General features: G+C 43.6%; 8 protein-coding genes across 8 annotated transcripts; 3 read left to right on the top strand and 5 right to left on the bottom strand.

The window, feature by feature from the left end:
• Positions 1-364: 364 nt before the first annotated feature.
• Bfra_002476 (putative dynamin central region protein) lies at positions 365-2,980 on the top strand (the record flags this gene model as incomplete). The annotated part of the gene is made up of 4 exons (XM_037332895.1): positions 365-463; positions 518-895; positions 955-2,604; positions 2,666-2,980. The coding sequence occupies 4 exons, from the start codon at positions 365-367 to the stop codon at positions 2,978-2,980; spliced, it is 2,442 nt and encodes an 813-aa protein (XP_037195023.1).
• A 1,512-nt stretch (positions 2,981-4,492) lies between these two features.
• Bfra_002475 (uncharacterized protein) lies at positions 4,493-5,379 on the bottom strand (the record flags this gene model as incomplete). Its single annotated transcript, XM_037332894.1, has 5 exons — positions 4,493-4,609; positions 4,662-4,907; positions 4,977-5,188; positions 5,288-5,303; positions 5,359-5,379. 5 exons carry the CDS (start codon positions 5,377-5,379, stop codon positions 4,493-4,495), a joined length of 612 nt encoding a protein of 203 aa, XP_037195022.1.
• A 2,396-nt stretch (positions 5,380-7,775) lies between these two features.
• On the bottom strand, positions 7,776-9,002 carry Bfra_002474 (putative adenylate kinase protein; the record flags this gene model as incomplete). Its single annotated transcript, XM_037332893.1, has 4 exons — positions 8,620-9,002; positions 8,487-8,539; positions 8,283-8,437; positions 7,776-8,229 (listed from the first exon to the last, which is right to left on the bottom strand). The coding sequence occupies exons 1-4, from the start codon at positions 8,783-8,785 to the stop codon at positions 7,776-7,778; spliced, it is 828 nt and encodes a 275-aa protein (XP_037195021.1). The 5' UTR covers positions 8,786-9,002.
• A 634-nt stretch (positions 9,003-9,636) lies between these two features.
• Positions 9,637-10,835, top strand: Bfra_002473 (putative 26s proteasome regulatory subunit rpn-8 protein; the record flags this gene model as incomplete). The annotated part of the gene is made up of 3 exons (XM_037332892.1): positions 9,637-9,820; positions 9,898-10,169; positions 10,224-10,835. The coding sequence occupies 3 exons, from the start codon at positions 9,637-9,639 to the stop codon at positions 10,833-10,835; spliced, it is 1,068 nt and encodes a 355-aa protein (XP_037195020.1).
• A 444-nt stretch (positions 10,836-11,279) lies between these two features.
• Positions 11,280-12,388, bottom strand: Bfra_002472 (putative ubiquitin carboxyl-terminal hydrolase family protein; the record flags this gene model as incomplete). The annotated part of the gene is made up of 2 exons (XM_037332891.1): positions 11,280-11,791; positions 11,878-12,388. 2 exons carry the CDS (start codon positions 12,386-12,388, stop codon positions 11,280-11,282), a joined length of 1,023 nt encoding a protein of 340 aa, XP_037195019.1.
• Positions 12,389-12,801: 413 nt separating this feature from the next.
• Positions 12,802-14,076, bottom strand: Bfra_002471sa (putative coproporphyrinogen iii oxidase protein; the record flags this gene model as incomplete). The annotated part of the gene is made up of 2 exons (XM_037332890.1): positions 12,802-13,818; positions 13,873-14,076. The coding sequence occupies 2 exons, from the start codon at positions 14,074-14,076 to the stop codon at positions 12,802-12,804; spliced, it is 1,221 nt and encodes a 406-aa protein (XP_037195018.1).
• A 1,317-nt stretch (positions 14,077-15,393) lies between these two features.
• Positions 15,394-16,576, top strand: Bfra_002470 (putative autophagy-related protein 8 protein). Its single transcript, XM_037332889.1, has 3 exons — positions 15,394-15,596; positions 15,722-15,966; positions 16,136-16,576. The coding sequence occupies exons 1-3, from the start codon at positions 15,534-15,536 to the stop codon at positions 16,197-16,199; spliced, it is 372 nt and encodes a 123-aa protein (XP_037195017.1). The 5' UTR covers positions 15,394-15,533; the 3' UTR covers positions 16,200-16,576.
• A 588-nt stretch (positions 16,577-17,164) lies between these two features.
• Positions 17,165-19,469, bottom strand: Bfra_002469 (uncharacterized protein; the record flags this gene model as incomplete). Its single annotated transcript, XM_037332888.1, has 2 exons — positions 17,165-18,905; positions 19,324-19,469. 2 exons carry the CDS (start codon positions 19,467-19,469, stop codon positions 17,165-17,167), a joined length of 1,887 nt encoding a protein of 628 aa, XP_037195016.1.
• Positions 19,470-19,894: the final 425 nt, after the last annotated feature.

Genomic DNA, 19,894 nt, shown 5'->3' with positions numbered 1-19,894 from the left:
CGTGCCTGTGGCGTATCGATCGATAAAGCCACACCAGACTGTATGGATGTGGCTAAAACGTAACTGTAGCCGATTCTTTTCGATGCATTGCCTTGGTAAATTATATGAATGAAGTGAACCCGGGAAAGAGTAAATAAATTCTATTTTCAACCTCAAATAGCTACGGAATCCCCTGCTATTGGGTCTTGATATACCAAAGAGCCTCCTTATACCTTCTTGGTTTAGATACCACCATCACGCGCCAGACTCAGATATCATCTCTCTATCTTGTGATCGTCGACACCGAACGCGATATTTCTTAAAAACTTAGCTTCAACACCTTTCCCCTCTAGGCACATCTTGGTTACCCCTCGACAACAACGCAATGGCTGCTCTTGGTGAGGATTTGCTCGGGATAGTTAACAAGCTTCAAGATCTTGTCTTTAACACTATTGGCAATGATAGCTTGGATCTGCCACAGATTGTACCATACTCTTTCAAACATGCTGCGAGGACTGGCACTGATATCAATCTCTAGGTAGTCGTTGGCTCCCAATCCTCTGGAAAATCATCCGTACTCGAGAACATCGTCGGTCGAGATTTCCTTCCCCGTGGTAGTGGGATTGTCACCCGTAGACCCCTCATTCTACAACTTATCAATGTACCGTCGGAGGAAGAAGATGCCCCAGAAGCGCACACAGCAGCGAGTGTGGCTACACAACCAGAATGGGCCGAGTTTCATCATATCCCAAACAGGAGATTTACAGAATTTCAGGATGTGAAGAGGGAGATCGAGAACGAAACGGCGAGAATAGCTGGAAACAACAAGGGGATTAATAGATCACCCATCAACCTTAAGATTTACTCGCCCCACGTTCTTAGCTTGACTTTGGTCGATCTGCCAGGTTTAACCAAGGTAAATTCCTGTCATTCATTACGTTTCAAACAAGAGGGTGAGGTTTTGACTGTTTGCAGGTTCCTATCGGAGATCAACCCACAGACATCGAAAAGCAGACCCGAAATCTGATATCGGAATATATTGCGAAACCAAACAGTATCATTTTGGCTGTATCCCCAGCAAACGTTGACATCGTTAACTCAGAGGCTCTAAAACTTGCCAGGCATGTCGACCCTCTTGGCCGAAGAACTATTGGAGTTCTTACAAAAATAGACCTGATGGACCATGGTACAAACGCTATGGATATCCTGTCGGGCAGAGTCTACCCCCTTAAGCTGGGATTCATCGGTGTCGTCAACCGATCACAACAAGATATCCAAGGGAACAAGACCCTTTCCGAGGCATTGAAGTCAGAAGCGGACTTCTTCAAACACCACCCTGCATATAGAAATATGGCAAACCGATGTGGAACCCAATTCCTGGCAAAAAGTCTCAACACTACTTTGATGGCGCATATCCGAGAGAGATTACCTGATATCAAGGCTCGTTTGAATACCCTCATGGGACAAACACAACAAGAGCTTGCCAGTTACGGGGATATGCATTTCAGTGGCAAGGAACATAAAGGTGCATTGATTTTGCAATTGATGACTAGATTCGCATCTTCTTTCATCGCATCCATTGATGGTACCTCAACAGAGATCTCGACCAAAGAGTTATGTGGAGGAGCCAGAATATACTACATCTTCAATTCCGTGTTTGGTAATTCATTAGAAACTATAGACCCAACGACAAATCTTTCCGCCCTAGATATCCGAACAGCAATCCGAAATTCGACCGGTCCACGACCTAGCTTATTCGTACCCGAGCTCGCATTCGATCTTTTAGTCAAGCCACAAATCAAGTTATTGGAGGTTCCTAGTCAAAGATGCGTGGAACTAGTCTACGAAGAGCTGATCAAGATATGCCATACTTGTGGCTCAACTGAACTCACCAGATTCCCCAGACTCCAGACCAAGCTTATCGAGGTGGTCTCTGACCTCTTGCGCGAACGTCTTGGCCCCGCTTCTCAATATGTGGAGTCTCTTATCTCCATTCAAAGGGCATATATCAACACAAATCATCCCAATTTCCTTGGCGCAGCTGCAGCAATGAGTAACGTTGTTTCCAATAAGCAAGAAAAGGAGAGGAGAAGGTTGATCCAGGAAGAAAAGGAGAGAAAGGAGCACAGACGCCGAAAGGAGCTTGAAGCTGCAAATGGCGGGGAAACTCCAGAAGAAGGAGAAGACGCTGTTCCAGAGAAGCTCGAAAACTTACCCCACCGAAAACATCTCCAAAAAACATCTCGAAGCATGTCACCTGCAATCCGGGAAAACGGTACAAGCGCCATGGTATCATCAATGAACGGACTTCGTGGAGGATCACCACCAAGGTTCAACGGCCAAGCAGCTGGTGGTGCTCGTGATTCGTTCTTGAACTACTTTTTTGGCAAAGACGGTGGTTTACCAGGTGGAGCAGGTGTCCCACAAGCATCTTCGTCAGCGCAAATGATGATGGGAAACCCAAACCTTGGCAGACACGTGAGCCAAAGCGCAGAACCAAGTATTACACAAAGTATCAGGCGGCAGGAAGAACGTCCTGTGCAAAGAACACCAGCCCAACAAGCTCGTGAGGATGACTACGAACTTGGACGTGCACAAAGAGATTACAATTATGATTCTCCCTTCGTAAGTTTCGCATTCTATCCTATACCACTAATTATGAATCCAAACTAATACCAAACCCCAGGGAAACAACGTCGAACCAGCACTCACAGACCGCGAAGCCATGGAAACCGAACTCATCCGTGCCCTTATATCATCGTACTTCAACATTGTCCGTGAATCAATAGCAGACCAAGTCCCCAAAGCTGTTATGCATTTACTTGTCAATCACTCTAAAGACGTGGTTCAAAACCGTCTGGTTAGCGAATTGTATCGCGAAGACTTATTCGGCGAGCTCCTCTACGAAGATGATGCAGTGAAGAAGGAGAGAGAGAAGTGCGAGAAGTTGTTGAGGACGTATAAGGAAGCTGCGAAGATTGTAGGAGAAGTGGGTATTTAAGAGGTTGGGGCTCAGAGCGCAAGACAAAAATATAGATGGATGTGATGATGACACGCAATGCAATTTCATGAACTGCTCATGATGGTTTGGCGGGCACAAAGGGATTGGTGATAGGTGATGAAGAATAGGTTTGGTGATGGATATGAAAAGAAAACGAACGCCGACGAGATCAATACTTGTAGACTACACACACAGCTCCTACTCTGCATTGTCTGCACTATTTACGGAACATGGAACGAAAAACGAACTGTAATTTTTTCCTATTTCAGAAGCATTATCTCTGACTTCTTGATACTTGTGTCGTTACACTCACTGTACTTTATGCAAGCCATTGTACTCCGATTCTCTTCTCTCTGGGGATTCTTATGTTAGATGATTGTGGATGACAAGCATCCAATAGCGATGATAGTTCTATACAGCGGATAAGATATGATAAAACACATTTGACCCCTTTCGAATCATGTATGGTATTTCAATTTTGATGCAAACTAGAGTGATTTATGTATTTCGAATACAATGTGAACTTAAACTATCTATCCAAAACTGACCAGAAGGTGATGGAAACTGGTATGGTATAGGAAGGATTGTAAAAGTTTAAGTTAAGACTCTTGGGTTTGCTCTGCTCTGCTCTGCTCTGCTCTGCTTTTCTTTTCTTTTCTTTGCACCGAGGTGTACGGGCGAGGATCTCAAACTTCAAAGAGATGGATAGTTGACAAGGGGGGCTTCCATGTATGTAGGAACAGTATGTATTTAGGCTGCACTCTATTATGGTATTGATGCTCACTCAATGAACAAAACAAATTGAACTGTAGAATGAAAACCTGTAGTAGATATCTAAGTCTAAATACAGTTCAACTTTCGATCCGCTAATCCGACTTCTAGATGGGTTGTGAGGCCAGATGAATCTGGTTTGGGTGTAACAGCTATTATTTCTATTGAGTGATGCTATGTAGATTTTCACGAGAGGATGAAGCAAACGCAAGCGTGAACCATAGGAAGAGATATTCATCACAACCTCAACAACGAGTCACATATCACAATCACTGTAAGCTCAAAGTCAAGACTTGATACGTTGGAAGTCAATAAGCTTTAGATAAATCTAGTACAGGTGCCGCGTACGGCATGTATCGAAGCTCTCTAAAAGAAAGCAGAAAGACATCTTAAAGGATGATCAATCAACAATCTTGAAGCTTGCATAAAATTCAAAACGCCGCCTCATAAATTCATAGATAGAGAGAAGACTCCTTACGATATAATTCATGATCTATCTGAGAATGCAGGAAATCGTAAACCATAAAAACAATTATGTAGTATCTTGATTCATTATCGTAGCAAAATAGCATTCGTCCATCCCAAACCCAAAGCTGTACAAGGAGCGTTGTACAAGTGAAAGGGAACGTATTGCGAGAAGCTCTAAAGAACAAGTCAGTCGCGATGAGCAATATATGTATAGCGTTCATACCTCAGTTGCAGCACATCTAGTTGCAGATTTGAATTCAAAAAGATACACTCTCAGATGCCTCGAGCCCACTCATGATCACTATAACCACCATACTCAACACTGAAATAAGAATTTTCAGAGCGGTCGAGCAGTTCCAGGCGTAACTCAATGACTGACTCCTTAATGCGCTACGTAAAGTCAGCTCAAACCCAGACGTGTGATGGTATGTTGTGAACCCACATGGCGGCATAGCTCTGGAAATCGCTTCAAGAGGAAGGAAGTGATTTCGCGTGTAGTGTACCGAGGCTGGAGTGCCTCTTGCCTGGGAACTTTACCTTGAACCAACGGAGCATGAGTAGACATATACGCAATGCAACGGTCATGCTTGTCAGACCAACCTAATGGCAAGCCACAGCTGGGGACGCTCTTGTTGACGAGTTCAGGCCCAGGAACACGGAAATGGGTGAGTAGGTTATATGTCTTATCCTAAGCAGATATAATTGTAAGTCTGAGTTGCTACCACATCAAATGTATAGCAAATACACTCATGCTTACCTCAGTAGGTGGCAGATGAAGACCAGGTCCAAGTGACATTGCTGGATTTTGAAGGAGTTTCTCGCGGGCTTCGCCAGCGCTAGCCCCGTTATAGGTAGCTTCGAGGGCGCGTCTGCGATCTTCAGATAGGACAACGACGGCTGCGGCTTCGGCTTCGGCTTCTCTCTTCTTGCGTCTACTCAAGGGACGAGGGGGGGTGCCATTCTCATTTTCTGTGACAATATTAGATCTGATTTGCTTGTATTGCAAAAACTTGAATATGATGAAGTGTTGATATGATTGTAGATAATTCGGGTGATAAAGATACTCACGATTGAACGGTGTCATCTAAACTTGTTGTTAGTAATCTTGGGTATCGCGCAAAGGATGAAGAGCCACATACCGGCATCATAACTTGCGCCATGATGAAAATTTGCACTTTGTCGTATTGGTTGATAGACTAATATCGTATCAGATGTGCTTTAGGCGTATGACCATGTTCCCTTAAAATTAAGACCGAGAGAGAGCTCACGTACCGAAAATGTGTTTTGAAGTTCGAGTCAGATCGAAAAAGTGGAGATATGATCTGATGCTATGCTTCAGTATGCCAGGCCAATAAACAATGAAGTTGAGGGAATAGGATCGTATATCCACGTGTATTATGTCTAGTTTGTGCTGTTCTCGACAATACCAAAACATTGTAGTGGTGGTGGAGGAGGTCAAACGCAGAACACAAACTATGGAGAAACTGGGGAGCAGGAGGAGACTTACACTCTTCGAGATATTCTTGACGTATTAATTGTACGGAAAGCCGTGGTCTTTTGGTAAAAAAGGATAAAGAGCCACGAGGGAGATCACAATAAGAAAAAACGTTGGGCTTGATCTAGGGAATTGTTGTGGGATAACAAATCTGCTTGTCGAAACTGAAAATGTCAGAGGATGAACGCGGCTGGTGGAAAAGGAAGCTATACCGTGTTAACACCAAACACGGCAATATTATCAGATATCGACCGACGTGGAGGTATGTATTGGAGAAGAGTATAGGATGAGGGTTCAAAAAAGGTCGAATGTACAACCTTAAAGTAATGTTAAGGCAAAGAGGAGTTAATTTGAGGTACCTTGACGTTGAAGGTTGTAATCCACTGCTACCAATAATCAGATTGTGTTTGATACAATATTAGGAAATCAATCACAATGGAGAAAGGTAAACTGATTTAATGTTGGGGGTTCAAACCATGAAGAGGTGAGAAGTAGACTAAGACAGATAATTCAGGTCGGCATGGCAATGAAAAAAAGTTCTTCCAACATCCTCGAGCAATGACCTGAACACTCAATGTACCTTGTTGATCACAGTGGTGACTTTTTAAAAGAGGTTTTTGGAATGATCCCCTGGCAAACAACAATGGAGAAGTCAAGATGAATCTTTTAATCTCATGGTAGTATTTCAGATGTCAAAGTTGTCTTTTCCTTCCAAAGTCCCATGAAAGGATTGCAAGATTAGAAATGAAGAAGGCAAGAGACTTGATGAAACAAGCTATATATTGCAACACATACTACATGCTGATAAGATAATTGAATTCCATATTATGGAAAGTTCGCACCCTTCCAACTAACTACAGTTGGAAAGAGCGATCTCGCTTTGGAGTTGTTTTTCCAAAAGGGGTAATCATCCCCATCCAACAAACTTCGAAAAAAAGAATCGGCCCAATTAACATTCTGGCGTTAAGCTTTGCATACGAACACACTAGTATTCATACTCATTGATTCATGATTTCATCTTATACAGATGCAGTAGGACCTAGCATAGTAGTTGCTCTCGAAGACCTCTTGAAGCTAGAAATAATGAACTCTTCTCTAGAACGTTGCGTACCTCATACATATGATACAACTCTCTTGCATAATCAATCACCACAGCAGACCGCTTACTCTCTCTATATTCAATCATTGTCAGTCAAATTTCTAGTCTTATAGAAAGTAACTTATCTTCATTGTTGAAAGAAAGCAATGGAGGTATAGATCAAGTCGAAGACCAGAAGAAAACATACACACCATCGGCCTTTCCAACCTCCGACCTTCCTTGACATCAATTGTCCACGCAAGGGACACAGCTTAGCTGATGAATCTCGATCTAATGAATCCTTTCTTTCTATTGTAGATACTCCTTTCTTTACCGAGTAATCCTCCAAAATACCTCAATGCTTTTCTCACTCAAATGATATATTGCACAAGAACTGCTGACATGACCATATGTATTCATTCTTACACTTTCTCTACCTGGACAGCCATCCTTTCTTTAAGAACTTCCGCAATGCGTCATCATCAGGTGAAAAACATGAAGAAAATTTTGTTTACAGCTACACATGTGTTCCGCGGCTTCATGCAGCCGTAACCTTCATATATCGGCGGATGTAACCCGATTTCAGCTATCCAACCATTTCCCATGCCCTCCTTATGTTGGGTAACCGTGGGTTCTTTGCCAGTTTACTTTGGGGAAAAGCCACAGTGTGCCCCGGAAAAACGTAATGAATGCATGGCAAATGAGATTGTAAAATGTGAGAAGATCTTAACTTTATTTCTGTGAAAGATTGTTCAATGACTTCATTCAATTTGAGCACTTTCTAATAATCTTCAAGTGCGAGAAAACGCAGTGCAAATAATACACAGAGCCTCTAAATTGACACGGCCCCCATTGCATATCTTTGGTTGTACAAACGCCTTCCTTCCAGAAAGATTGCACTTATGCCTACTAACTTAAATGCAATTACAACTTTTTTAGAACTCTAAGCAAAGCTAACTTATCGCCTTTATTCCAATGTCTTTCTAAGAGCGACCGGTAATCTTGCTAAGTATCGAACCGTTAGCACCCTTTTGTTTGTCGAATACGCCCAAAAGTGACTTCCAAACGGCGCCGGGCTCTTGTGAAGCGTCAATTCCACTCCAGATGCCGGTCTTTTGGTAATAACCAACGACAGGGGCAGTTTGAGCGTGGTAGGTAACAAGTCTCTTCTTCAAAGCTTCAGCATTGTCGTCGGATCTTGAGACCAATGGTTCACCAGTGATATCGTCCTTCATGTCTGTCTTAGGTGGGTTGAATACTCTGTGATACGATCGGCCTGAGGCTGGGTGCACCAAACGTCCAGTAATGCGGGATACAAGAAGACTGTCGTCAATTTGAAGTTCAACTGCGTGTTGTAGCTTTTGGTTGCGCTCTGCAAGCATGGCATCCAAGCGCTCTGCTTGCACGACTGTACGTGGGAAACCATCAAGAATGAATCTGTTTCACGTCAGAACGAGCTTTTCTCTTTTATAATTTCCGACGGCACTTACCCTCCCTTGCACTCTGAGTTGCCTTCAAGTTCGGCCTTGATCATGCCAATAACAATCTCATCGCTGACGAGACCACCTTGATCCATGATCTTCTTAGCTTCCCGGCCCAATGGTGTCTTCTTCGCAACTTGTGATCGCAACATATCTCCAGTAGCCTAAAACTAGCATTAGTATTGCCTTTTCCCCGCAAGTAGAATAGCTTACCAAATGACAGCATGAGAATTTCTCCTTGATCTTAGGAGCTTGAGTTCCCTTGCCTGTACAAAACAGTTTAGCTGGTGCTTCCCATTTGCTTACACAACACGATTGCAAGACCAGAAAACTCATCAATACATACCAGCACCTGGAGGACCCATAAGAATCATTCTGACGCTCTCAGAAGGAGATGGTGCTGGGCCACCAGCCGCATGCGCAAGCTTGTCTTCGAGCTCCTTGACCCTCGACTCGAGTTTGTTGACCAAGTCATGGAGGGTCTGCGAGGCATCATCGCCAATTGGTGCCATTTTGAATTAATGGGGTGAAGGAAAACGAAACAAAGGTATGGGAATAATCCAAAATATACAGATTGTAGAGTGGAGAGAGTTAGAAGAAAAAGTTTCGCAAGCCTTGGACGTGAGGGAATGGGAATGGAAATGTTACAATGAATATAGAGCACTGTAAATCTAGCTTGTTCTGCCGAGCGGCAACCGGAGGGACGGAAAAAATTCACCGGGATATCCCCTCAGTGTATCAAGTCAAGAATCTCTCAACGAGAAGAGGAAGAAGAAGAAGATATAAATATTTTATGAAGGGAAATCGATGGACATTTATATCATCAGGGACCCGAGTGAGGCCTTATCTTTACAGTAGCTATTCATTAGTATATTGAAGTATGTCTGGCTAGATATTTCACCGGACCTTTACAAAGTTATCTTCATGGTAATACGATTTTGAAGTTCCAGCTCCTGGAACTCCTTCTGTGTCTACAAAGTGAAGTCCGTCCGAGGTTCTTTTGGATGATACGGGCCAGTATTCTTACATCACCAGCAAAATCTCATAATTTTCTAAGAGAGATATACAGTACTGTATAATTTCAACCTTGTGATGATCCGTATCCTACATCCGATCTATCCTCCTGTCCACAATTTACATTTACCTCATCGTACCTTACTCCGAGACTGACTCCCGCCCTTCCGCCCGCCACTAACCAAAGTGCCCGCTGTGCGACACGTGATAACGTCTCGATTCGGTTTGGAGCTAAGGTTAAGCACCGGGTGCCAGGCAAGCTCTGGCCGCGAATACCTAAGAATATCAGCCTTGTCAACAATTGTTCCATTATTCCATAACAACCAACCTCTACAAATCAAAATTCATCATGCCTGCTACTACAGCAGAAACCCTCTCCCTCGTTTCGAGAACTGTATCGGTTGCGCCGCTGGTGTTACTTTCAGCAGCAGATCATTATGGACGGTCAGAAAGTAAAGGCACGCGCAGAGTGGTTGGAGTTCTGTTAGGACAGAATGAAGGAAAGAATGTACGAGTATCAAACAGTTTTGCTGGTATGTCGACTCTCTCCAGCATGTTCATTTGAGCTTGGTTTGATGTTTTATACCATACTAATAGCAACCTCAAATAGTTCCATTCGAAGAAGACGAGAAAGACCCATCAGTATGGTTTTTGGACCACAACTACGTCGAATCGATGAATGATATGTTCAAGAAGATCAATGCAAAGGAGAAGCTGATAGGATGGTATCATTCTGGGCCTAAGCTCAGAGCTTCGGATTTGGAGGTCAATGAGTTGTTCAAAAGATATACACCCAACCCATTACTTGTGATTATCAATTGTCAACCAACGGACAGCGGCGTACCGACAGATGCCTACTTTGCGGTAGAGGAGATTAAAGATGTAAGTTCATTATCTTAGGGAAAGGCAATTGGGAAATTCCTAACATCATTCAAGGACGGCACAACTACCTCTAAGACTTTCGTACATACACCAACGATCATCGAGGCTGAGGAGGCTGAAGAAATCGGAGTTGAACATTTACTTAGAGATATTAGAGATGTGGCGGTTGGTACACTTTCAACACGAATCACAAGCCAAGTGCAATCATTGCAAGGACTACACGCACGATTACGAGATATTGGTCAATATCTACAAAACGTCCTCGACGGAACTCTACCAGTCAACCACGCCATTCTAGGCAACCTTCAAGATGTTTTCAACCTCCTCCCTAATTTATCTACACCCAAAGCCTCCTCTCACATTCCCAATGGCGCCGATGCACCTGTTGAGAATAACAGCGAACTAGCACATGCCATGAGCATAAAGACCAACGATCAATTGATGGCTATCTACTTAAGTAGTTTGATCCGCGCCATTACCGCCTTCCACGACCTTATCGAAAACAAAATCCAAAATAGACAACAACAAGAGGAGAAAGATGCCAAAAAGGATGAAGCCAAAGATGAGAAGGACAAGAAGACTGAGGGAACTAATGGTGTGAATGGGGATGCTAAGGAGGGTAAGGAAGCGGAAAAGGAGAAAGAGGATAAGGAAAAGAAGAAGTGATGACGAACAAATGGGGAGTTGGTGAATATCTTTGGGTGTTTATGAGGTATGGGCATTCAGATTGCGGCATGACATAGGGCATTTGAGATGAGCTTGAGAATGATATGTCACTGTATCATAAATGCATAGCTTGCGAATAATAGCAGCCGTGGAAATTTTTCAAATGTGATTTTAGCGCTCTGCAAGTGCTCATTGATGTTTTATCTCGAATCTAGAAGCAACTGAGCTCTCCACCTTCTTTTTGCCTCTAGTGTTCGAATTCCTACACTCATTTTGAGAGATATCGAACAGTTCCAACTCCCATGCGCCAATCAACACTCCAGCCTTAACCTTAGGCGACACATCCCTCATCACACTATTCTCTTCCCCGCCGTATTTTCTCTATATCTCCTCCTCTCATAACCCATCTCCCATAGGTCACCCCAATCCTCCAACCTCCCCCCCTCAAACAACCAGCCCACCCATTTCGTCCCTCCCCACAACCCTCTCTCGTACATACATCCCTAGCACATCACCCCATCTCTCCACCAACAAACACGCCAACAAATGTTTACAAATCGGTACTTGAGATGTTTTCGTCCAGCCTCCATATCGCCACTTTTCTTCCTCTCCCTCCTCTTTTTTTCCCTTCTCCACTGACATTGAAGATTCTTCATCTGGGGAGCGCTCCAAGCCCCATGGAAAATAAGAAGTTGACAAGGTAGAAGTGGATAGCAATGGATAAGTAGAAGAGGAGGAGGAAGAAGAAGAAGCAGGAAAAGCAGAAAATGCAAAAGCGGCACAGCTACAGTTCCAAGCGTCGAGATGCACAGTGTATGTATTTTCAGCAGTTGTATGACCTGTTCCTGTTCCTGTTGCTGCTCCGGATGTGGATGTGGAGCGTGAGGAGTGCCATTTGGGGGGTTGAGAGGAGCGCACTTGGTAGAGTGTTTTGGGCTTTGTTTTGGGGGAGAGCGCTGGTTTGGGGTGGGATGGGGAGGAGGGAGAGGAGGGAGATTCTTGTTTGGGGATGTGGATGTGGATGGAGAGATTTTGGGTTTACAGGCGTCGATAACTGTCTCTCCTACTCCTGTGTTTTCGACTCCTACATTCCCGCCACCCTCTACCTCTTGCTTTCCTGCGCCACTAAAAATTTCCCCTATAACCCTTCTCTCTCCATCCCTTCTATCCCCTCCCCCCTCCCTCTTACCATCTCCTTCTTCTACATCCCCCTCCTCCAAAATTACCCTCCCCACTCCCCCTCTATCCAATAAATCCAACGCGTGCAATAGCAACGGCGGAGGAAAGATCACATGTAGCGTCATCAACAATGCTTTTTTCTGCGCATCTATTTGCTTTAATGGATTGTGGTTTTGATTGTCTGTCTCATTCTCCTTTGCAAATCTCTGTGTGTGTGAGATGGAAGCTGATGTAGTGTTTGTGTTTGAATCTGTACTAGTATTGGAGATTTGTATTGGAGAAGTAGGAGAAGAGGTGGGAGAAGTAAGACTGTTGAAGAGAGATGTCATGAAATCACGGGATGGAGGTAGAGGTGCAGGGTGACTGGTGGACATTGTGATGGGATGGGAATGGAGGGTACGAGACTGTTTTTATTAATGACCTCTGAGAAGTTCTATGATAGAATGGAATAGAAATTGGATACATAGATTTTGTTCCGTTTAAATAGAAACCGGACATTCCCAGAAGAGTTAAAGATTAAAGTGGTGATAAGATAAGATGTTGAAGCGTGCTCGATGTGCAATGGATGAGATTGGATAGAACAGAAAAGGAGGGGTGGAACCAAGCTCGCTTGCTCGTTCGTTTGCCTACAAGCACTATAAGTATGGAGGCTACAAACCCATTATTTTAAGCCTCACTGATACCTTTCTTTTATTCATTTCTTTCATTGATATCATACATACATTTCTAATTCATATATACAGCAAAAATTTAATCAATCGACTATTTCTATTCCCACATCTAACATCTAAACCCATTCCCTAGGTTCTCTCAAAACATCCACCAATCTCTGTTCTCTACTTCCCTTCTCCGGCTCATACATATACCTCCAACTAGCCGTCAAAGGCAAACTCATCAAAATGCTTTCCACCCTCGCACTTGGTGTATTCAATCCGAAAGCTGTACCTCTATCATGTACCAGGTTGAATTCTACATATCGTCCCCTCCTAATTTGCTGCCATTCCTTTTCTTTCTCGGTGTATGGCATATCCTTCCTCTTATTGATGATTGGGAGATATGAAGGAAGGAAAGCTTTCAAACAACTTTGCGCAAATGCAAACAAGTTTTCTTGATCCTTTCCTTCTTCTAAATCATCGAAGAAAATTCCTCCAACACCCCGCGTTTCCCCTCTATGTTTATTGGAGAAATAGTTGTCGCACCATTTCTTGAATCTTGGGTAGTATTCTTTGTCATGGCTGTCGCATGCTTCTTTAATTGTCTTGTGAAAATGAATAGCATCTTCGTCGAACAAGTAACTAGGTGTAAGATCCGTTCCACCACCAAACCACCATGCGGCCGGTGAACCATCGGGGTTTTCGGTTTCGAAATATCGATAGTTGAGGTGGACAGTCGGCGCCATTGGATTGACTGGATGGAGGACCATACTTAATCCTGCAGCGAAAAAGTCGAGGGATTGAACATCAGGGTCGATAGACTTGTGGTTGGCTCGCATTTTCTCAATTGCCGGTCGAGGTAATGTTCCATATACCACACTGATATTTACTCCTGCCTTCTCAAATACGTTGCCGTCTTGCAATACACAGGAGATCCCACCTCCGCCATGCTCCCTGGTCCATGTATCAACTCGAAACTTCTTGCCATCGACTTGTTCCAATTCGTGTACGATTTCCTTTTGCTGTTGTTTAATGAATTCTTCCATTCGCAATCGCATGGGCGAATTCTCCGTAACTCCAGATTCACGTTTAGTGAGGGTATCCCGTTCTGCAATGCTAGGGGCATCCAACTTGGCCGGTTCTTCTGTTGCCTACTAAGGTGTAAGTGAAGCCCGAAGCATGAGTCTTGATCGCATGCTCCATACCATATTGTAAATCAAAGCACCAATAAAGACAACGCCAACAGCAATTCTAGTTTTTGGTGCCCAAACAGTAGGTCGTCCAGAGCCTGGTCTAGGAGGCTTTTGGTGATCTGCAAAAGTTCTCCGAGGATACAAAGGTAAAGAATGTCTAGAGAAAGAAGTTCTTCCCAAGCTCGAGAATCGAGCTCTTCTTATGGGAAGAGACATTGTGAAAGGAAAGGAAATGGTCAGCTTAGAATTGAAGAAGATTTGAGCCCTATAATACAAGAAACATGCCACAAATAAGGAGATCTTGTTGTGGAAGTGACTGTTTGGGTGTGATTTAAAGAACTAGATTTGTCGATGTAATTTTCGCTCTTTGCCGTGGTACGATTTCTATGATCATGATCATGACGGCGATGAATGGTCAACTTTTAGGAAGGGAAGCAAGCACTGGCCACCATCGGAAGATTTTGGTAAGGATTTACCGGTGCTGAGCAGAACGAGACTTTCAAGACCTACCTAGAGACTTACGGGATTTACGGAGGACTTGCTCAGAATCAGTACACAGATCCGTGAGATCGCTTATCATAAGTTGAAGAAGATTCAAAAGAAAACCTTACGGAGAACGACTGAGAGGTCGTCCAGATGCGAGATACATATACCCAGGCTCGCCAGGTGTGAGATGATAGATTACTATGTATACCCGGGTAACTTACTACTGGCAGAACGACGACAATCTATCCATGTATACTTCAATGATAGGAGATCATTTGACACCGACCATTGGTGTGTTCTCCTGGTAAGGATGTCAAGGTCCTCCTCCAACAAGAAACCCGTGACCTTCTTGACTCCATCTCTAGCCGCCTCTTTGCCTCTATCTGGAGTGGGGTTGCTGTCTGGGGTTTAGTCCCATCCCTCGAGCGTATGTAGGGTAGAAAGAGCATTGGATAGGTTGGATGAGAACGACGGTCAAAGAGAATCAGCATGACCATGACCAAGAAAAGGGAGGCGATGGGGTATGGGGTGTGAAGTATGAAGTGTGAGGTGTGAGGTGTGAGGTGTGAGGTGTGAAGTATGAAGTATGAAGTATAAAGTATGGAGTATGAATGAATGAATGAATGAATGAATGAATGAATGATCACTTGTATCATTGTATGAGTATATCTACAATCATGTGCCCTTGGGAGTAATCTGAAACAAGCATGTCATTCATATTCACTCTTCACCATCGTCAGCTGCTCTTGTTCCATTACATACATGCCTCTGTGCCAACCATATAATAAATCCATATTCAACCCGCACTCTTCTCATAGAACCACACCTGCAAGTCACAGTACAGCATCATAATACGCATCTAAAGCAGAATCCCCCGTACAATTTACTTATCGCTAGGCAGGAAGTGTGATTCACAATCAATCCCTCACCGCTTACGCTACTTAGCCACCTGCACTTAGACAGGCTTTATAGCCTTTAACAATACTTTATTAGTCTCTCCATTACATCTCCCTCCCTACCTACTCCCTCACACTACCTTTCCCCTCCATCATCCATCATCCATCATCCTCCATTACACCAACAACACAACACAACGCATACAACATCAACACTTCCAAAACCTCTTCAACTTTCAACAATAATCCAACAACTCTTAACCAACAAAACATCTAATAACCCATTTCAAAATGCGATCCAAGTTTAAGGACGAGCACCCATTCGAGAAGCGCAAGGCTGAAGCTGAACGCATCGTAAGTCGCATTCCAACCTCCTAACCATTACCTCCTCTTCCCCACTACCACGATCGCATCCCCCAAACCCTCAAACCGACTTATTGCACTCCTTTCACCACAATCCGACTAACTTTTGTGTCCAGCGTCAAAAATACTCCGACCGTATCCCCGTCATCTGCGAGAAGGTCGAGAAATCCGACATCGCCACGATCGACAAGAAGAAGTATCTCGTTCCCAGCGATCTCACCGTCGGTCAATTTGTGTACGTTATCCGCAAACGTATCAAGCTTTCCCCGGAAAAGGCCATCTTCATTTTCGTCGATGAGGTCTTACCGCCTACTGCCGCTTTGATGAGCTCCATTTATGAGGAACATAAGGATGAGGATGGGTATGTTCTCCATTATCTACTTTTCATAACGTCATACCGCTCTATCGTCACCGTTATCGTGATTATCGCGATTCAACCAAATTGATTTCAACACACCACCATATTCATGAATGAACAAAGAAATCCCAAATGATTCTATGATGTAAATGCTAATTTCGCTACGAAATAGATTCCTATACATCTCATACTCGGGCGAGAACACCTTCGGTGACGCTTTAGAAGAAGCCAACTAAATCCCGCTTCCTTAGACACTTCAGTACAACTCATCATAGGCGTTTATAAGGCGAGGCGGTGATGGATAGGCAGGGCAGTGTGACTACATTACAACCTGGGGCAGTTTTTCTTTTTCACTCGTCGACTTCCAAGCTTTCCCCTCAAACACCTTGGAGCGTACCGACCAACCATTTCTCATCTACCTCTTCGATCATCCTAAGCGCCTCCCTTACGGTTTGCAGCAAAGGAATTCAGCAAGAAAAGAGTGATTATCTGTATATGGGTTAATGGAACAGTTGCGTATGCTCTTCGGAAGTGGAGATTTCGGAACTTCGATGTTGTGAATTATTCATAGGGGTTGTTATCCTTTCCTTGTTTCATGCTTTTAGTGGGAGGGGTTATTGGGAATAGGGACAATATGATACGATGCTTTCTGCCAACACATGCATGGTTTCACAATGTGCTAGGTACACGTGAAGTCTTTAGATTCGTGATTTACTGAGTTTCTGCCGTGTTAATGAGACTGTGATTTGAGGAGTGATCGAACATGCTTGTATTCAATCGTAAAGTTTAAGAGGGTGGAGTCCCTTCATGAATTCCAACACGCATTGATGATGTCATTTGGTTCGTGATTGATCTCTTGTAATTCTGACTATCTCTCCGTCCTATACTAATCTAACTTTTAACGAATGTGCAATTATCTCTCCGTAAACCCAGAGAGGTTGGTAATGACTTCAAGCTATCTGTTGACCATAGTTTCATACTCGATTCCAACCCTAACAATACTAGTTGATAATAGAGCCCCGCGACACTCCTCCATAACCATGTTTCTTTCATTGTGAATTCTCCATCAAACGAGCACCTCACATGTCTTATGCACAATATGTGATCCTTTCATCCCAATAGAACATCCTTGAGTAATAAACAATGTCTCAGTATGAGCAATTCGTAGCAACAACATCTTCAACACTCAAGCAGTCTCTTCTCATTGCGTACCCGATCTTCCAGATCTTCCAATCGTTCCGAAAACTGAACTCAACTTCTTCTTGAGAGCTTTGGGGGAACCCTCGATTCTCTTGCCAATACTGGCGAATTTATCACTAGCTCCACTTGCCCGGCTTCCTTCTGTTTTGCATGATTGTTGGCTTTGGGATACACTGCTACCACTAAGAGTACCCGTAAGAGGGGCTCCACCGACAGAACTAGCTTCAGAGTTGCGTGATTGTGGTTTGGAACTCGGGGTACTGCTGCCGACATCACTAGGATCATGGCTTGAGCAACTCAAGAAGTCAAGACGACCAGGTTCAGATTGTGTAGTTTTGAGAGGAGTTAGAGAAGGGGGATCTTGGAGAGAGAAGAGAACGTGAGAATCAGAATTCTTTGGTGGAAGAACATAAGAACTTTTGTAAGGATAGCTCTTGGCAGCTTCGAGTGGTGAAAACGAAGATTGGCTCATACAAACTTTATCGGTGTTATGGGTATCCTTAGTCTCTTGACTAATCTTGGAGTAGTCGGAGCCTTCACTAGATTTGAGAGGTGGAGAGGATGGTCCAGGTTCAATACCCTGGGAATATAAAATGTTCTTCAGACACTCCAAAGAAACTGCTTCGTCGTAAAGGTTGGGGGCAGTTGGAGATTGATGTGCTTGTAGAGCTGGCGTGCTGCGGAACGGAGCAGGAGCCTTCTTGGATGATGGGGAAGCCTTCTTGTAATCGTCATTCCAGAACTGGTTCTCAAATTCTTCAAGGCTAAGCTTGTCAACCATGAACGAGTCGTCAACCTCGGAGGAGTAGTCTTGTTGGATGCAAGACCCGTCAACCAGCTTCGTACGTGACTTTCCAATGAGCTTCTCTTCATCCTCAGAAGAAATCTTGTCGATATCTTCAATTCTCATTGAAATACCTTGTTTCTGAAAGGAGACTTGTAACTGCAGCTTCTGGAAAGTCTTAATAAAATTATCTTGCTCAATCTTGTCCATCCATTCAAAAGACTCCAGATACTCTTGAGTTAGCTCAAAAGGAGAAATCCCCGCGTTTGAAAGCTTTTGACGTGCAGCACCTGCTCTTTGAAGTGCTCTTCTATGTAGAATTGGAACGTTGATATCCATCCACTTGGTCGTATCGTTGCCCTGACTTAACACCAACTTTACAAATTCGTCCTCTGTAAGATAGGTTGGATGAAGACCTTTTGGTACAAGAATTTCCCAGGCGCAGTCCCAAAGAGGTCCTTTGCGTACAGCGTATTCGTGTACCGCCGAGTTTGAGTTGACAGTAGTGATGAGTTGACTATAATAGACGTGCTGATCTGCGTAGTCGAACTCATCGATATCAGTAAAAGGTGTGTCGAACTTAATCGCAGTGGATGGCTTCTTGAGTCTCATTGGCAAAACAATCATATCTTCAAAGTTGAATCGGAAGTCCGATGACTGTCTTCGAAGGTTGTAATCCGAGGATCCGTAGACCATGTCGGGATCTTGCTCATAAAGGTCAAAAGCCATACAATCATCATGATTGGGCGGTCCAACGGTGTGAGCGTCCACAGATTTTGTGACATTAGAAGATTCGCCATGTCCAGCCACTGCGTTGCTCTTTTGACGGTTAGGTTTATGCGTAGGCGAAGCAGGTATGGCTCGAGTATCCGCGCTGAGCTTCTTTGGGACACAGGTAGATGGTGATTTGCCAGAAACGGCTTCTCCATTGACGAAGTCATGATTGACCTTTGAATGGCTTTTCATGTACAAGTAAGAATCTTCGCTGCCTTCTGCCATTGAAGCGTTCAGAGATCAAAATTGTATGAATATTGTAAAAGTCTTTCACTATCCAATGCAAAGAATCTGCGTGAAGGATAGGAGACGGAGTGAGATTAAAGTGCTGACAGTTGCACTACTACTATTCCAGGAATTCAAGTTGGTGAAATACTTGTTGTTGTATGATGAATATGTGTTTAAATGGAAGGAAAGTCTTGAAATATAGAGCATGACATGCGCCTTCCTTGAAGTATTTTGTGCATCTCGACCAATCGAGGGCTCCTTCCACAACTATTAATTCTTTTTCGCCAAGGGATCATTCGAACGAGGAAAGCCAATTCTTCTATATGACGTGTGTTATTGAATGCTCAAGAGGGATTGACTTCCAAACTACGTACCTGAATGCAGAATCGATCGTTTGCTGAGTGGTGCGTCCTTGTTCCTTTTCTTCCCTGTTGATACGAGTCACCGTTGCCCCTACCCCAATAAATAGGGCAAAGATTGGATCACCAACTCTAGATATGAGATATGTTGGAGTAGGCATGATGATGCTTCCACGTGTAGATTATTACGGTGTACGTATGGAAGATTTGTGTTTGTGGGAAGTTGATGGTTAAATAAGTTGAAATTTGTGGATACAGAAATCCCCGGCTATTGCCGAGATGCCATAGCTCCTTCATGGAGGGGTAATAAATGATGAAGTATACTAGAGAAGCCGTAGAATTCTACTGTTACTCTCTACCTAGATTTGTACAAAATGAGACTTTTGGATTCTCAGAGCAAGCTTATCAGACAATGAGAGGTGGGAGGCTGATAAAATTCTAAATTTCGACACCACTTGCAAAACACTGCTGGGTATGATGCAGAATGCTCATCAGCCCGAGTAATTGAGTCACGCACTGATTCACAGCAAAATACGTAACAGCAATAATTTAGGTATCTATTCCGTTTATCGTTGTCATTGTCATT

Source organism: Botrytis fragariae (genome assembly GCF_013461495.1).
Source record: "Botrytis fragariae strain BVB16 chromosome Unknown tig00000012, whole genome shotgun sequence".
In the NCBI taxonomy this organism is placed as follows: domain Eukaryota; kingdom Fungi; phylum Ascomycota; class Leotiomycetes; order Helotiales; family Sclerotiniaceae; genus Botrytis; species Botrytis fragariae.
This window is presented reverse-complemented; position numbering and strand designations above follow the sequence as displayed.

What these genes read in the sequence shown, in the direction of transcription:
- Bfra_002470 (XM_037332889.1), top strand. Translation starts at nt 15,534, where the DNA reads ATGCGATCCAAGTTTAAGGACGAGCACCCATTCGAGAAGCGCAAGGCT. An exon ending in AGGCTGAAGCTGAACGCATC is followed by an intron (nt 15,597 to 15,721) that starts GTAAGTCGCATT and finishes TTTTGTGTCCAG; the next exon opens with CGTCAAAAATACTCCGACCG. An exon ending in GAACATAAGGATGAGGATGG is followed by an intron (nt 15,967 to 16,135) that starts GTATGTTCTCCA and finishes GCTACGAAATAG; the next exon opens with ATTCCTATACATCTCATACT.